Source organism: Trachymyrmex cornetzi, unplaced genomic scaffold (genome assembly GCF_001594075.2).
Source record: "Trachymyrmex cornetzi isolate Tcor2-1 unplaced genomic scaffold, Tcor1.1 scaffold427, whole genome shotgun sequence".
Lineage (NCBI taxonomy): Eukaryota > Metazoa > Arthropoda > Insecta > Hymenoptera > Formicidae > Trachymyrmex > Trachymyrmex cornetzi.
In genome coordinates, this window is record NW_017299038.1 from 50,480 (window position 1) to 63,806 (window position 13,327).

The 13,327-nt window shown below is 32.9% G+C and overlaps 1 protein-coding gene across 6 annotated transcripts; it reads left to right on the plus strand.

Annotated features, from left to right (window-relative positions):
• Nucleotides 1–57: 57 nt before the first annotated feature.
• LOC108764469 (diacylglycerol kinase eta) lies at nucleotides 58–11,428 on the plus strand. 6 transcript variants are annotated; one of them, XM_018512733.1, is made up of 23 exons: nucleotides 58–271; nucleotides 1,099–1,303; nucleotides 1,378–1,514; nucleotides 1,675–1,766; nucleotides 1,845–1,975; nucleotides 2,091–2,259; nucleotides 2,379–2,481; nucleotides 3,611–3,613; nucleotides 3,745–4,061; nucleotides 4,593–4,901; nucleotides 4,982–5,076; nucleotides 5,316–5,508; nucleotides 5,588–5,949; nucleotides 6,056–6,360; nucleotides 6,499–6,832; nucleotides 6,910–7,137; nucleotides 7,209–7,311; nucleotides 7,399–7,668; nucleotides 7,756–8,050; nucleotides 8,340–8,642; nucleotides 8,725–8,820; nucleotides 8,894–9,025; nucleotides 10,688–11,428. In XM_018512733.1, exons 1-23 carry the CDS (start codon nucleotides 236–238, stop codon nucleotides 10,970–10,972), a joined length of 4,503 nt encoding a protein of 1,500 aa, XP_018368235.1. In that variant the 5' UTR covers nucleotides 58–235; the 3' UTR covers nucleotides 10,973–11,428. The 6 variants fall into 6 exon arrangements, with proteins under 6 accessions (XP_018368235.1, XP_018368236.1, XP_018368237.1 ...); XM_018512734.1 differs by having other exon boundaries at nucleotides 6,047–6,360; nucleotides 10,730–11,427; XM_018512735.1 differs by having other exon boundaries at nucleotides 6,047–6,360; nucleotides 8,937–9,025; nucleotides 10,730–10,954.
• The last annotated feature ends 1,899 nt before the right edge of the window (nucleotides 11,429–13,327 follow it).

The following is a 13,327-nucleotide window of genomic DNA, read 5'->3' on the forward strand; positions in this document are numbered from 1 at the left end:
GCCGTCTTGCGGAAGTAACGGACCGATACGATCATGCGATTATTGTTGTGGCGAGCTCGATCGGACGCGCCTCGTCACCGTCGTCGGTCGTCGTCTTCGTGCGTGACATGTCGCCGCGGGTGGCACGCCGCCAAGTCTCGTGGCAACCCTCGCCGGAGCGGTGATCGAAACCCGCGTGCGAAATCGTCGCACGTGTCACTTGAATGCCGCCGTCGCGTTGCGGGCCGCAGTTCGAATGTCGAAGCAACAAAGGGCCCGTTCCCGATTCAAGGTAGTTATACCGCGAAGGTTAGGCACGCCAAGGGATGCGCAGAGCCGAGGGTGGCGACGGCCGGGACGGTGGTGGTAGTGACGGCGGCGATGCGTCCCCAGCTCTCTAATTAGGTCGCCCGTCTGCCCGCCCGAATGTCCCACCGGCTTAATAATTGCTTCCTACCGCGGCCCCGTAACAATGCCATTATCGATTGTTTAATAGACAATAGAATGGGTTGGCTAGATAGCGATGAGCATCGCGAGTGACGTTTCGCAACGTTCGAAATTCTGTAGCTCTTGTTTCGCTGAGCTGGCTGAGTGTCAATCCGCGGCGGTTCTCTTTGTTTGCAAAACGGAACAGCTGAGATGCGGGACTGTCGTTTGATCGAAAACGGTGCCCCGCGATGCTTATCCGCGTTTTTGGAGCGCCGTTTAATAATAAGTCATAACCTTGTACTGAGAATGCTTTATACCGGTGAATTGTAAAATTATATTTATACAAATAAATTTCTTTGTTGTGCATGCAAAAATAAGTGTATTTAAAAATATTTTAAAACGTTACTTTTCAGAGAGTTGATATTTATATATCAATATTCTAAGTAATGAAGTTTAATGGACTTTCTACAATAAGCCATTACCTAAGCTTTAAATCCTAAGACAAAAAATTAATAGTCAAAATAAAATGTAAGAAGAATAATTATAATTAGTCATTTTCTTACGATTTAAGATTTAAAGGTATTGACTTAGATAATGGATTATTGTAGAAAATTTATAAAAAACTATACAACAAAAATAAAACATTATTACGAACCTTTTTAATACAGCGTAATATTTCTTATGTATTAGGTAATCACTCCTCTAAGGTCTTTGGTTCTCTGTACTGATACTAGAGAAAAAGACATGGAGGAGTGGTTGACTTCAAGAACAACGACGGAGAATCATCCTCAAGGTGATTCTGGGACTGCAGAGATACTGGGAGGTAATCATCAGTTTTACGTAACTAGTCACGCTAGACCTACATATTGCAGTGTCTGCAGGGATGCTCTTCCTGGTAAGGATTTTTTTCATTGTAAATTACAATTATTTAAAGATAGTGGTTAAATTAATAATGTTACATTGTTACAGGTGTTACTTCTCATGGTTTGAGTTGTGAAGCTTGTAAATACAAGGTACACAAAAGATGTGTTGCAAAAGCAATAAATAATTGCAAGTGGACAACATTGGCATCCATTGGAAAAGATATTATTGAGGACCAAGATGGGGTGTGTATATACGTTATTAAAAATATATCTTTGGAAATTAATAATCAAAAAAGTATATAATTTTAATCAGAAACATATCTTTTAATAACTTCTTATAATCGTTCGTCTGATAAATGTATCAACAATGTACAATTCTTGTATCATTTAATCTTTATTGTAGAACATTACGATGCCACATCAGTGGATGGAGGGGAACTTGCCAGTGTCCTCAAAGTGCTTCGTCTGCGAAAAGACATGCGGTTCTGTACTTAGGTATTTACATCCCACTACGTTTTTACGTAAGTAGTTGATAAAATTAAATAGATATTCAAATCAACATATTATACATAGGCTTCAAGACTGGAGATGCGTGTGGTGCAAAGCAACTGTACATACAGCATGCAGACCTGCCATGAGTATCAAGTGTCCATTAGGACCATGTAAACTCAGTATAGTGCCTCCTACGGCTTTGCATAATATAGGTAATCTATCTGTTTGTATCATAAAATATATCATTTGTATGAATTTGTATATAACTATCCAAATATCAAACTTTTATAATAGTAATAATTGTGTACGTGATTCAATTATTATCAGGCAGCGACGAAGCTTGGGAAGCAGTTAGACCTACGGGATGCAGTCCACTTTTAGTATTTGTAAACAGTAAATCTGGTGACAATCAAGGTATTAAGTTTCTAAGAAGATTTAAACAATTACTGAATCCCGCACAAGTGTTCGACCTTGTACAAGGAGGACCAGGTCCAGGGTAGGCAAATCTTTATACGCTAATTACAATTAATCAATCGTGAATCTATAATTCGTTAGCATACGTGTAGCAAAGTGTGTATAAACGCTTCGAATACAAGAATTACGTGTCTTGCTCAGATTACGACTGTTCCGGCATTTTGATCCCTTCCGGATTTTAGTATGTAGTGGTGATGGATCTGTAGGATGGGTTCTTTCAGAAATCGATCGACTTGGAATGCACGTGAGTAAATGCGTATTTTAAAACTATGAGTGATAATTTTTTTATCACTTTATCTCTTTCAGCATGATTTCTTAGTGACTATCACTTCATCTCAAATCTAATTACGCTCTACCAGGGCTGCATTGTTTAAAGCGTTTAAGCGTATTTCTTTCTGCGCATAGCCTAGAAATTTAGCGATATTTTTTGACTTACAATACATAATGCATGAATGTAAATTGCAGTTAAAATTCATTATACATGAGATTAAAGGAGCATTACTGTATATTGTTTTAAACTTTAATATATCTATTTTTTAACATACAGAGTGATTCTTAATTATATGTCAATTCAGAGACTAAATATAGAGAAGAATTTATATATATACATAATTATTATTAAATAATATATTTTAAAGTATTATTTTTGAAAAAAAAAATATGTATGAATCTTTCTTTCCAAAATATTTAGATTTTTTTTAGTTCAATTGAGAATTGTGAGATGACTTTCGATATTTTCGAAACATCGTCAGAATTATCACAAGAGAGGGTATATTTAGACAAGATATGACATGATTAAATTTGATTTGAATTTCATCCTCTCAATATCGACAACTTAATTCTTGAAATTGAGATTTGTAATTTACAGTTTGATTAGCTCTGAATTATAATCTTTTGAGATGGGTGCAAAACTTGGATTGGATTTAGTATCGCATTACTTCTTGTTCAAATAAGTTATATTCTCGTAACAACTTTCTGATGACATTTTGAAGGTATCGGAAAATGTACATTCAAACTTTCGCGCTTATCTTATTTAATTGTCTTGGAAAGAGAGATAGATTAGAGAATGGACATTCCAAATATTTTGTTTAATTTATTACAGCTCGGAAAATAAAACTTTTTTCTCGAACTCCGCTTATTCTTTTGAATTATTGATGTATATTCGAAAGAATTGCTCTGTAACTAATATATACAATGTTTGAGTAGTGCTAATATTCAGAGCTATAATATTGCAGCCAATGGTATTAATTTTTTCAAACTTTTGATTATAAACTGCATGGCGTGTCTCTTTTTATGATTTTATTCCAGATGAAATCGGTGTGTGTGCTTTAGGCTTCTTTATATACACGAAGCTTTGTTAACTTTTTTTGCAGGCGGTAAGTGTATGCATGACTATCTAATCTATCTAATCTACAGTTTTTATTAGGAACTAATATAATTAAAATGTACTACTAAATGCATTGCATAAAATGAAGAGAAATATACATTTTATTTTTTAAATTTGCAGAGGCAATGCCAAATTGGAGTACTACCTTTAGGAACAGGAAATGATTTAGCGCGCGTATTAGGGTGGGGTTCGTCATGTGACGATGACGCGCATTTACCTCAATTAATGGAGAAGTATGAGAAAGCGGGTACAAAAATGCTAGATCGGTGGAGTATTATGACATTCGAACGCAACATATCTTTGTCATGTCACAAAGTAGCTCAGCCGGACCCGACTATAAAATCAAGCATAGCTCATCAGTATGAAGACAGCGTTCTTGCTCATTTAACAAATATTTTGCAATCTGATCAGGAAAGTGTAGTTTTATCTAGTGCCAAGTAAGTAATATAATCACACATATACATAAAATATATATGCATATAATTTAAAAAGAAAAATCAAATAAAAGCAATATATATGCATATATATATATATATATATATATATATATATTCGAAAATAATATTATTGCAGTTTCATGAAAAATTAAATAATAAAAATGTAAGGCGATTTTCTTCTGTAAAATAGTGTTTTTAAGTATAAATATTAAAAGTTTGTTAAACTTAAAAAACTACCTCGCGCAAAAAAATGGCTTACACTTTTGCTAAGTTTATTTATATATTTATTTATACTGAAGAGAGGATCCAAACGTATATTTATCTCTTATAATAAAGTATATATAATTACACACTTACAACCTGTGTTGGCTCTCAAAGGCTTTTCTTTAACGTTTTGATTTACACTTTTATTACTTAACTGTTCACGAAGTTTCACAATGCAATAATATTCTTCTGGGATTTCGGGACACCCTCTATGAATTTGCATGAGGTTTAAGTTTTAGCATTTAAATTAAGAGGTTTTTCTTACAGAGTTTTATGTACAACAGTAAAAGATTTTGAAACATATATACTAGAAGCCAGTCTAAACACAGGGGACCAACAATTGGGAGAAAAATGTACAATACTTCAACAAAAACTTGACTTATTATTGCAAACATTATCAAAAGAAGAAAGCTATTTCTCCGATAATACGGAAGACATTGACGTTGGCACTTTAAAAACTGATACTTTTAGCGCCATCCAAGAGAAAGGTGATTTAGAAAAACCAGAAAAAGAAATGACAAATTTTAAAAAAATTAAAAGAACATGCTATATGGAGAAAGATATTGTAATGTCCAGGTACAGCATATATTCATATATTGATATATATTGTATTATAAATGTAGAAAGTGAGACGTATATTTTAATGATGTTTATAGAGTAAATAGTTTGAAAAAAGCTGTCAGGAAATTAGTGGAACACGCAGAAACATCTGTCGACGAGCAGAACAATCCTTCAGATGAGAAACAAAGCAGTAAGATGTCAAATATCGCAAGAGTATTCGATAGTTCTCCGATAAATACTATGACAAGTAAAATTAAACTTGTCATAGTATTTATCGGAAAACTATTGAATACTTTCTTTATATTGATAACAATAAAACTGATTTTCATATTTGTTTTTTTCGTACCGCATTATGGATAACTTTGGCGAAAAGCAGCAATTGAACATGATTTATCAATAAACTTATATTGTTGGCCTGATCGCAAACAGATCAGGCTATATGTCTACCAGTTGCAGAATCCAGCAGCATAGAGATCTCTTGCCCAAGTTCTACTCCTAATGTGGCATTCCTGAGCCCAATGCCGGATTTAAGGAGAGACTCGCAACCCGAAGAATTACTGACGCTTCCTGCACCCGATAGTTTTGCCGACAGTAGACGAAACAGCGAAAACATACCACAAGGGTAACTTTCAACATGAACTCAATGGCGTATTGTCAATACTTGCATTCTACAAGTTACACGTAACTCGATGTAATTTTAGAGTTCTCAATTTTGACGTACCCGCAGTACAAACTATCAGCGGTCAACAAGAAATTCAAGCAGCTATTAATGATAATCTTCTATTGTCCGAACCGACACAAATAGAAGCTTCCTCTGACGTTCCAATAACTGTGACAAAAATCACTTTAGACACAAGTACACCGTCAGATGATGCGACTACAGTCGTATCTCTCGACATGGATTCGTTTCATTCTAAAAACATTTCGCCAGAACATGTGCAAAAACCTGCGATAATCAAACTAGAAACTAGAAGTAGCTGTACCAACAGTACAGATAGCATGGTTTCCGAAACTTTTGATTCCAGGAGTTACACTGTGCGAAATAGCACATTGAGTGAAGTTGGTAAGTAGATACTTACCAATATGGCAAGTATCGTAAAAGTGTCACTTTGTATGTATTTCTTATCTTGTTATTAGATAATTTCTCTGACACTTTTCAGATCATAAAGACAGCGATATATTTGACTCTACGAGAAAATGGGAAAACGCGGAGATAGGATACTACGACTCGCCGGATAATTCCGATATGCTTTCCAGTGAAATTCAACACTCGGAAAGCGGCTTGGAAGATTTGAGCTCCCTCAGACAGGATGTTATTATGGGTGATGTGATAATGGGGCATGATTCTGTCAGTGAAGGCTTAGAATTTGAGGAATCACATAGATATTGCGGCTTAGCTCAATTCAGCGAAGGGAATGACATTGGAAGATACTCATTTAAGAAAGGCAGAAAAAATATAAAGACGGATAAAGAAGTAAATAAATATTTCGATTTTTTTAAATGAAATATGTGAAATTAACACTATTTTATTATATAAGTTAATTTTATATATTTTATGTATATAATATTTATGTACATAATATATAAAATTAACTGTGTTTTCTGTTATCAGGGAATGCTAAGTAAATATAAAATGGAGGGCTTAACAACATGCGTCCGTGTCTCAGGAATTAAGTCGCCGCAATCTGTGGAAACAAACGTTGTACTTGAGACTACGTTTGAAACCTTTGAAAAGGAGAAAACATCCGATTTGTTGGGACCAGTATGCTGTTTCCCCGTTCCGGACAATACCAACGAAAAGTGCTGTACAAATTTTCCGCCACAGATTAGTGTTATCGTTGATCCACCAAGTCCAACGTTGTCAATTGAGAGTCATCACAAATTTAATTTAGATTACAAATTGGATCCACATGACAAGCAATACAGTGGCAATAGTATGGAAAGACGTAAGTTTGATCAATTAAAAAATTATTACATGGAAATTATAAATGCATATATTTTAATAATTTTTCTAATAATGCAGTAAGCGTAGAGTTACCCAACTCAGGCTTCTCTCCGCAAGCTACACGTCGTATAAGCAGCGGAAGTTTGTTGAAGGCATCAGAAGTTGTGTCGTTAATGGCAACTACCGCTCGTTTAGGTGGCTCGAGTGTGAGCTTGCGCCACGAAAGAGCAAAATCTGTAGACAAAACGGAGGACGTGAAGAAACTTCCTATAATAAATCCTTTAGTTCGATTGCCCATGTGGCCAAGTGAGTAAAAATACAATGTTAAAATATGATTATTTTATATAATTATTTACGTGTCTTTTTTGTAAATACAGATGTAAGTGGAGGAGCTGGTCTTATCAGTCAAGTTTTGTTGGCAAATGCAGACGCTCTATGTGCACCGGTATCGCCATTAATGGATCCAGACGAAACATTGATGTAATTCACACATATCTGATATCATTATGTAATTAGTACATTTGATATATATATATAGATATCACGAAACTTTTTTTTGTATTACAGGGAAGGCTACTTTGAACGATGTGTCATGAACAATTACTTCGGTATTGGCATAGATGCAAAGATTAGTCTCGATTTTCACAATAAGAGAGAAGAGCACCCTGAGAAATGTCGATCGCGTGCTAAGAATTACATGTGGTACGGTGTCTTGGGCTCTAAAGAGTGGATACAGAAAACTTATAAAAATCTTGAGCAGAGAGTTCAATTGGAGTGCGACGGTCAAAGGATACCATTGCCGTCCTTGCAAGGAATTGTGATATTAAATATACCGAGGTACTTGTGATAATAAATATATCTATATATGATTTTTAATGATCTAAGTTAAAGTTTTAAAAGCAAAGTTTTATTCCCTGATAACAGTTTTATGGGCGGTACAAACTTTTGGGGAGGTACAAAGGAAGGAGATCTATTCTTAGCACCATCGTTCGACGACCGTATATTGGAAGTAGTTGCGGTCTTCGGATCTGTTCAAATGGCTGCTTCGCGACTCATAAATTTACAGCATCACAGGATAGCTCAGTGCCAAACAGTCCAAATTAATATCTTAGGAGAAGAAGGTGTTCCTATACAAGTCGATGGGGAGGCTTGGATTCAACCACCTGGTGTGATAAAAATTATACACAAGAATCGCATGCAAATGCTTTATAGAAATAGGGTAAGTATCTATCAGGGCTCGCAAACTCCTTTGCTGTTTTGTCATTAGTTGTCTACAGCATTGTGGATTTTTAATAACAAATAATAACGAAGTGTGACATCTCATATATACACCTTTAAGACTTGAGTCACAAGACAGTTATCATACAAGATAGTTACTTGTTATTAAAAATCTACAATGCTGCAGACAACTAATAGCAGAACGAGTTTATGAATCCTAGTATTTGTCGTGATTTTTTAATGGAAAAAATAATTTTAATTTATGTAATCGAAAATATTTTTTGTCTCAGGCACTTGAAACCTCATTGAAAACATGGGAAGAGAAACAGCGCAGTACATTAAACGCTCAATCTTCTATAAACAATGCATCACAGTCTAAACCACAGTTGCAACTTTGCAATAAGCCTCCTCAGTTGAATGATGAAGAATTAAATGTCCTATTAAGTTTTATTGAAACTGTAACGACCTTGGTCAAGTGGGTAAAACTGCTGATTATATCACATCCGACCTTGGAAAGAGATCTGTACCAAGTAGCCTCGCGAACAGCATACGCGCTTGAACAAGTACATCCCAATGGTAAAATCTTGCAAGGGGTAAGTTTGAATTAGGGAATTAGTTAGAAATTTGTCACGATAATCTACTTATTTTTTTAACTTTTTCGATTTGTTAATACAGGTAAGCCTGAGACCCACGGTAACCGAATTGGTATCAAGCGCACGGCAATTGTACGAAGAATCTTGTGAATTACTGCACGATAAAGCACATAACTTGGTGAGCGGAGCAAATGTTATGACTGTAAAATATTTACGCAATGATTAAACTAACAGTTATTTCCTTAACGTAGAAATTACGAGAAGATTTAGGAAACAAGTTATCTGTATCTCTAGCTCAAATGGAACAGCAATTACGAAAATGTACCTTTGATGAAGGAGGCACAGGGCTGGTTTACTTGCAAAATATTCCCGCAGATGATCAGGTATAGTTCTTTCTTATAATGCTTAATGCAATGCTGCTTAAAGTCAATTATTTAAAGAGATACGAGTTATGAAATTAACTATTTTTACATTTTTGTCATGTATTTTGCATTGTGATAAAGTTTACATATACACTGAGAAAAAATTTATTAAATTTTAATAAATATTACTTTGAATGGTTCCAGCGGAATATTTATTTACGGTAAATAAATATTTATATAAATGACAAAAAAAATGATAATTGAATCAAACTAATGGTTTTTGTATCTAATAAATACGTGTTTATAAATTTATTAAATATATTCTAGGAATATTCAAAGAAATATTTATTAAAATTTAGTAAATTTTTTTCACAGTGTACATTTTGTAATATTTACATTTAATTAACGGAATACTAATTGAATTTTTAATACTTAATATACAAAAAGTTTATTTTATAACTATTCAAGTATTCACTCACAAATATAATTTAAAGAATTAGATTTATATAGACTCTTTAGGTGGTACGATTAATTTATCTGTTCTATATTTATAGTTGTTCATAATTTTCCACAAGATTATTAAAATCAAGCGAAACACATTGATGATAAAATTAACGATAAAAATTTCCATTATCTTATTCTATTGGTATTCGATATTCCATCTTTCCAGTATATTCCAAAAGAAGATTATATAGAACACTATTCTTGTAAATAAGTTTTGAGAAATGCTAATTGGTTAGTTGGATAACACAAAGATATGTAATATTATGAAAGCACCTCTCTTTACATACATATTTTACACGAAAATTTACAATCTTTTTTGAGAAAAGTTTACAATTTATTAAGCGTAAATGTTGTTTTCAAATGATAATTAATACATTATCCTATGCTTTGTTTCGGATTGATTGAGTGCTCAATCCCAGTGCTGGTAATATGCTTTTAAGTATTAATGCTTATGACATTAGAGAAATAGAATTAGCATTTTTAGAGACTTAGTTTTGCGGAACATGATGCTGATTATTTTTGTATACATTTGTATGTATGTGCGTGCGTGCATGTATTACATCTGCTGAGAGATGGAATTGCCGTTTAGATTGCCTTTTTATTTGTTTATTCTCGCTTGCGGCTCTACTGTAGTCCACAGTGAGACAAACATATATTGTGTGATATTTAGCGACGCTGTACTTATCTTCAGTTACGTTAGCCAACGCAACACATCCGAGTATGCACTTGAATTATATGCAACTTAACTTTTACTTTTGTTATCGCGCCTCCGGTTTCTCATGATTTCGTGAGAGTTTGTTGCACTGTAACAATGAGAGGGGAACTTTCGTGATTTTATGAGAGATGTATCTTTTAGCGAATGTATATGAATCTTGCTAAAGTACAACAATAAATATATATAATGGAATATCTTATATATATTGTCTCATTAATGTATACCGAAAGCATATCTGCAGTATTTGCGCGACTTTGAATCACACTATCGCAAACGGCCATATAGGTCATTCGAGAGCTACTTTGTATGCCTGACGAATCCATTGTCACGTTTAATCCCGAGTGCAAATCTTCACCTGCATATGATTAGCATGTTTCTAACGTATGCGTACAAAATAGCATACCGCTTTACTACTAATCTGACTAACCGTGTACTAACCGACATCTCGAACTCTGGATCTGCAGGGAGATAAAAAAAATCGTCATCGAGGGTTATTTTGGTTGAAGTGTCGTCGCACTGCTGGCAGCGGGGGTCCGACTCGAGATCTGGTTACTACTTGGGGAGTTCCAGAGGTCTGTACGTGGTTGGAAAATCTGCGACTGGCAGAATATACGGAGAAATTCGTTGCTCATGATATACGAGGTAGAGAACTGTTAACCTTAGCTCGTCGAGATCTAAAAGAGTTAGGAATCACAAAGATTGGACATATGAAACGTATTTTACAAGCCATCAATGATCTGAATAACTGAGTTCAGGTCATGTAAAATGTTGTCTCGAAGAGGGCGTATTCCTCTGTCTCGTTAATTGTATTAACATTTTAGGGCAAGAAAATATCTATTTTCTATGAATTTATTTCGTTTGTATATTCTTGCTCTAAAACGTTATAATTACAATTCTCGAGTGACATTATGGGGATTAAATGGAAAGAAATGTTGAAATCTATCTAATGTTACTGCACGGAAGGAGACCATCTTACTTGTTACTGTATAATAAATTCAGCTTTGCACTTGTGAGTAGTCTTTGTATGGAAGAAAACCATTTTGCCTGTGTCGAATTCTTTATTAAAAAAAATTGTACATGTGAAATGGTTTCCTTCCATATAAAGATTACACACAAGAACGAAGCTGAATTTATTATGCACTAACAAATTTTCAGCGCAATTCTATTTATATATCCGTATATATAGTACAAAATACGTGATTCTAGAATAGGCACTTTTGTCCTTTTAGATATACATTGAAATGTAAAGAAATTTTCTTTAATGTTGCAAATACGTTGATTTAAATTCGTTAGTGTTTTATACAAGACATTGTATAAAAGACAAAAATAAGTAAGTCGTTGTAAATCTTATTAGTATCCTACCTAGAGTATTAGTACTCCACTATTAGTCTCTATTAGAGTCCACTATTAGACTCCTTCAAAGGTCACAAGTTTATATCACAAATAGTTCAGATTTATGTTGTAATGTATGTACTCATGATTCTACTTTTGCAAACTGGAGATTTTCCATGTCTCTTTTAGATACATATATCAATCTGTACATACCATTTTCAATCTGTAATAAAACTATAAGATATATTGGTCAATTGTTTAAATATGTCTGTATAAGTATGTATGATTTTATGAAATTTTATTGAAAATAATGTTAATCAAAAAAGCTATATAACAGGAAGGCATTTACCTGATATATTTTTCCAACAAAAAAAAGATAACAAGAAAGTTTAGAATGTTAATCTTTGATAAATAATTTTGATTATTAAATATTATATTATTTCTAATATTTTTAGAAATTTTCAAATTATTCACTATATAAAAAAATGCAAAAATTTTAACTAGTTTTATACAGAATGTGTATATAATATCACTATTTTTATATGTTTCAAAGATTATTAAGTCAGTGATAGTTTTAAAAACATTGAAAATTAACATACATCCCATTGAAGCAATAAAGGAAAAAGATATTTCTCATAAGCCTGCTCATCTCCAGTCAAAATTACATAATCGAGCGGCTACGAAAAATTCATCACAGATAATTAAATATTTAAAAATTAAATCAGTTTTCCAGAAAAAAAGGAAAATAATAAATTAAATTCTTTGGTCTTCTTAAAACTAATATATTGTAATTTTCATGCTTATTTAATACAATCCCTAAAATGTCAATTTTTATAACTATGTCTTCTGCTCTTTTTATATGTATATAGATATACTTGTGTCAATGTTATCTTGTGTGTATTCTTCAGATATTCTTGCAGTAAGATAAGATTATTAATATATGAAATATTGACAATCTCATATTATCGTGTACAATCCACATGTGTATGATAACATTCCTTTCCAAAATGTGATTATGTTATTTTATATAGGAAAAGATGAGATAAGGTGAATTCCTTAAGCGGAAATGGCTATTTTTTTATTAATGACAAAACAAATGAAATTGTAACATAATGAAGCTTTAAAATGTTTATTACGAAATCATAATCAAATTTTCAAATCTTGCAAAAGATTTTTATAAAACTTAATTTTGGTCCATTTTACCTTATAGGTAAGGTACTAATAAAATTTGCGACAGACTTGGAAAATTGAGAAAAGTCAGGGAAATTGAAATTGATCATGGAAAACCGGAAAAAGTTAGGGGAAAATATAAAAGAGACTGGAATTTTGAACTTTGCTCACAATTCCCTTAAACTGTTCCTATTCTAAATAATTTTTTAATATTATATCTGATGTTTATAACAAATACGTTCAAAACTCGTGCACTTTAAACGATTTTTTTTGAATAATTAAAATTTATATTTTATTCAGTAATTTTATTTGATCATCCTTTTTCGTCATAACTGCATTCTTTTTTTCAACTAATTAATTTTTTGTTGGCTTGAATTTGCCCCCAAAATTTTATTATGTTACTAAGCTTCTACATATATTTTTAATAATATAAACTTATAGCTTTCTTACAATCCTTGATTCTAAGTGTTAAAATTTTTTACACATTTTATATTGGTCATGGAAATTTCCCATTTTTATTTAAAAAACCTGGAAAAGTCAGGAAATTTTAAAGTTCATTTTCTGTAACAACACTAAATTTAGTAAATGAATCATTTTACCCT

Bases quoted from the DNA above. Each gene is read 5' to 3' on its own strand.
- LOC108764469 (XM_018512731.1), top strand. From the start codon at position 236: ATGTCGAAGCAACAAAGGGCCCGTTCCCGATTCAAG. The intron at 1,767-1,844 runs GTATTTACATCC...TATTATACATAG, and splicing joins ACATGCGGTTCTGTACTTAG to GCTTCAAGACTGGAGATGCG. The intron at 5,077-5,315 runs GTAAGATGTCAA...GATCGCAAACAG, and splicing joins TTCAGATGAGAAACAAAGCA to ATCAGGCTATATGTCTACCA.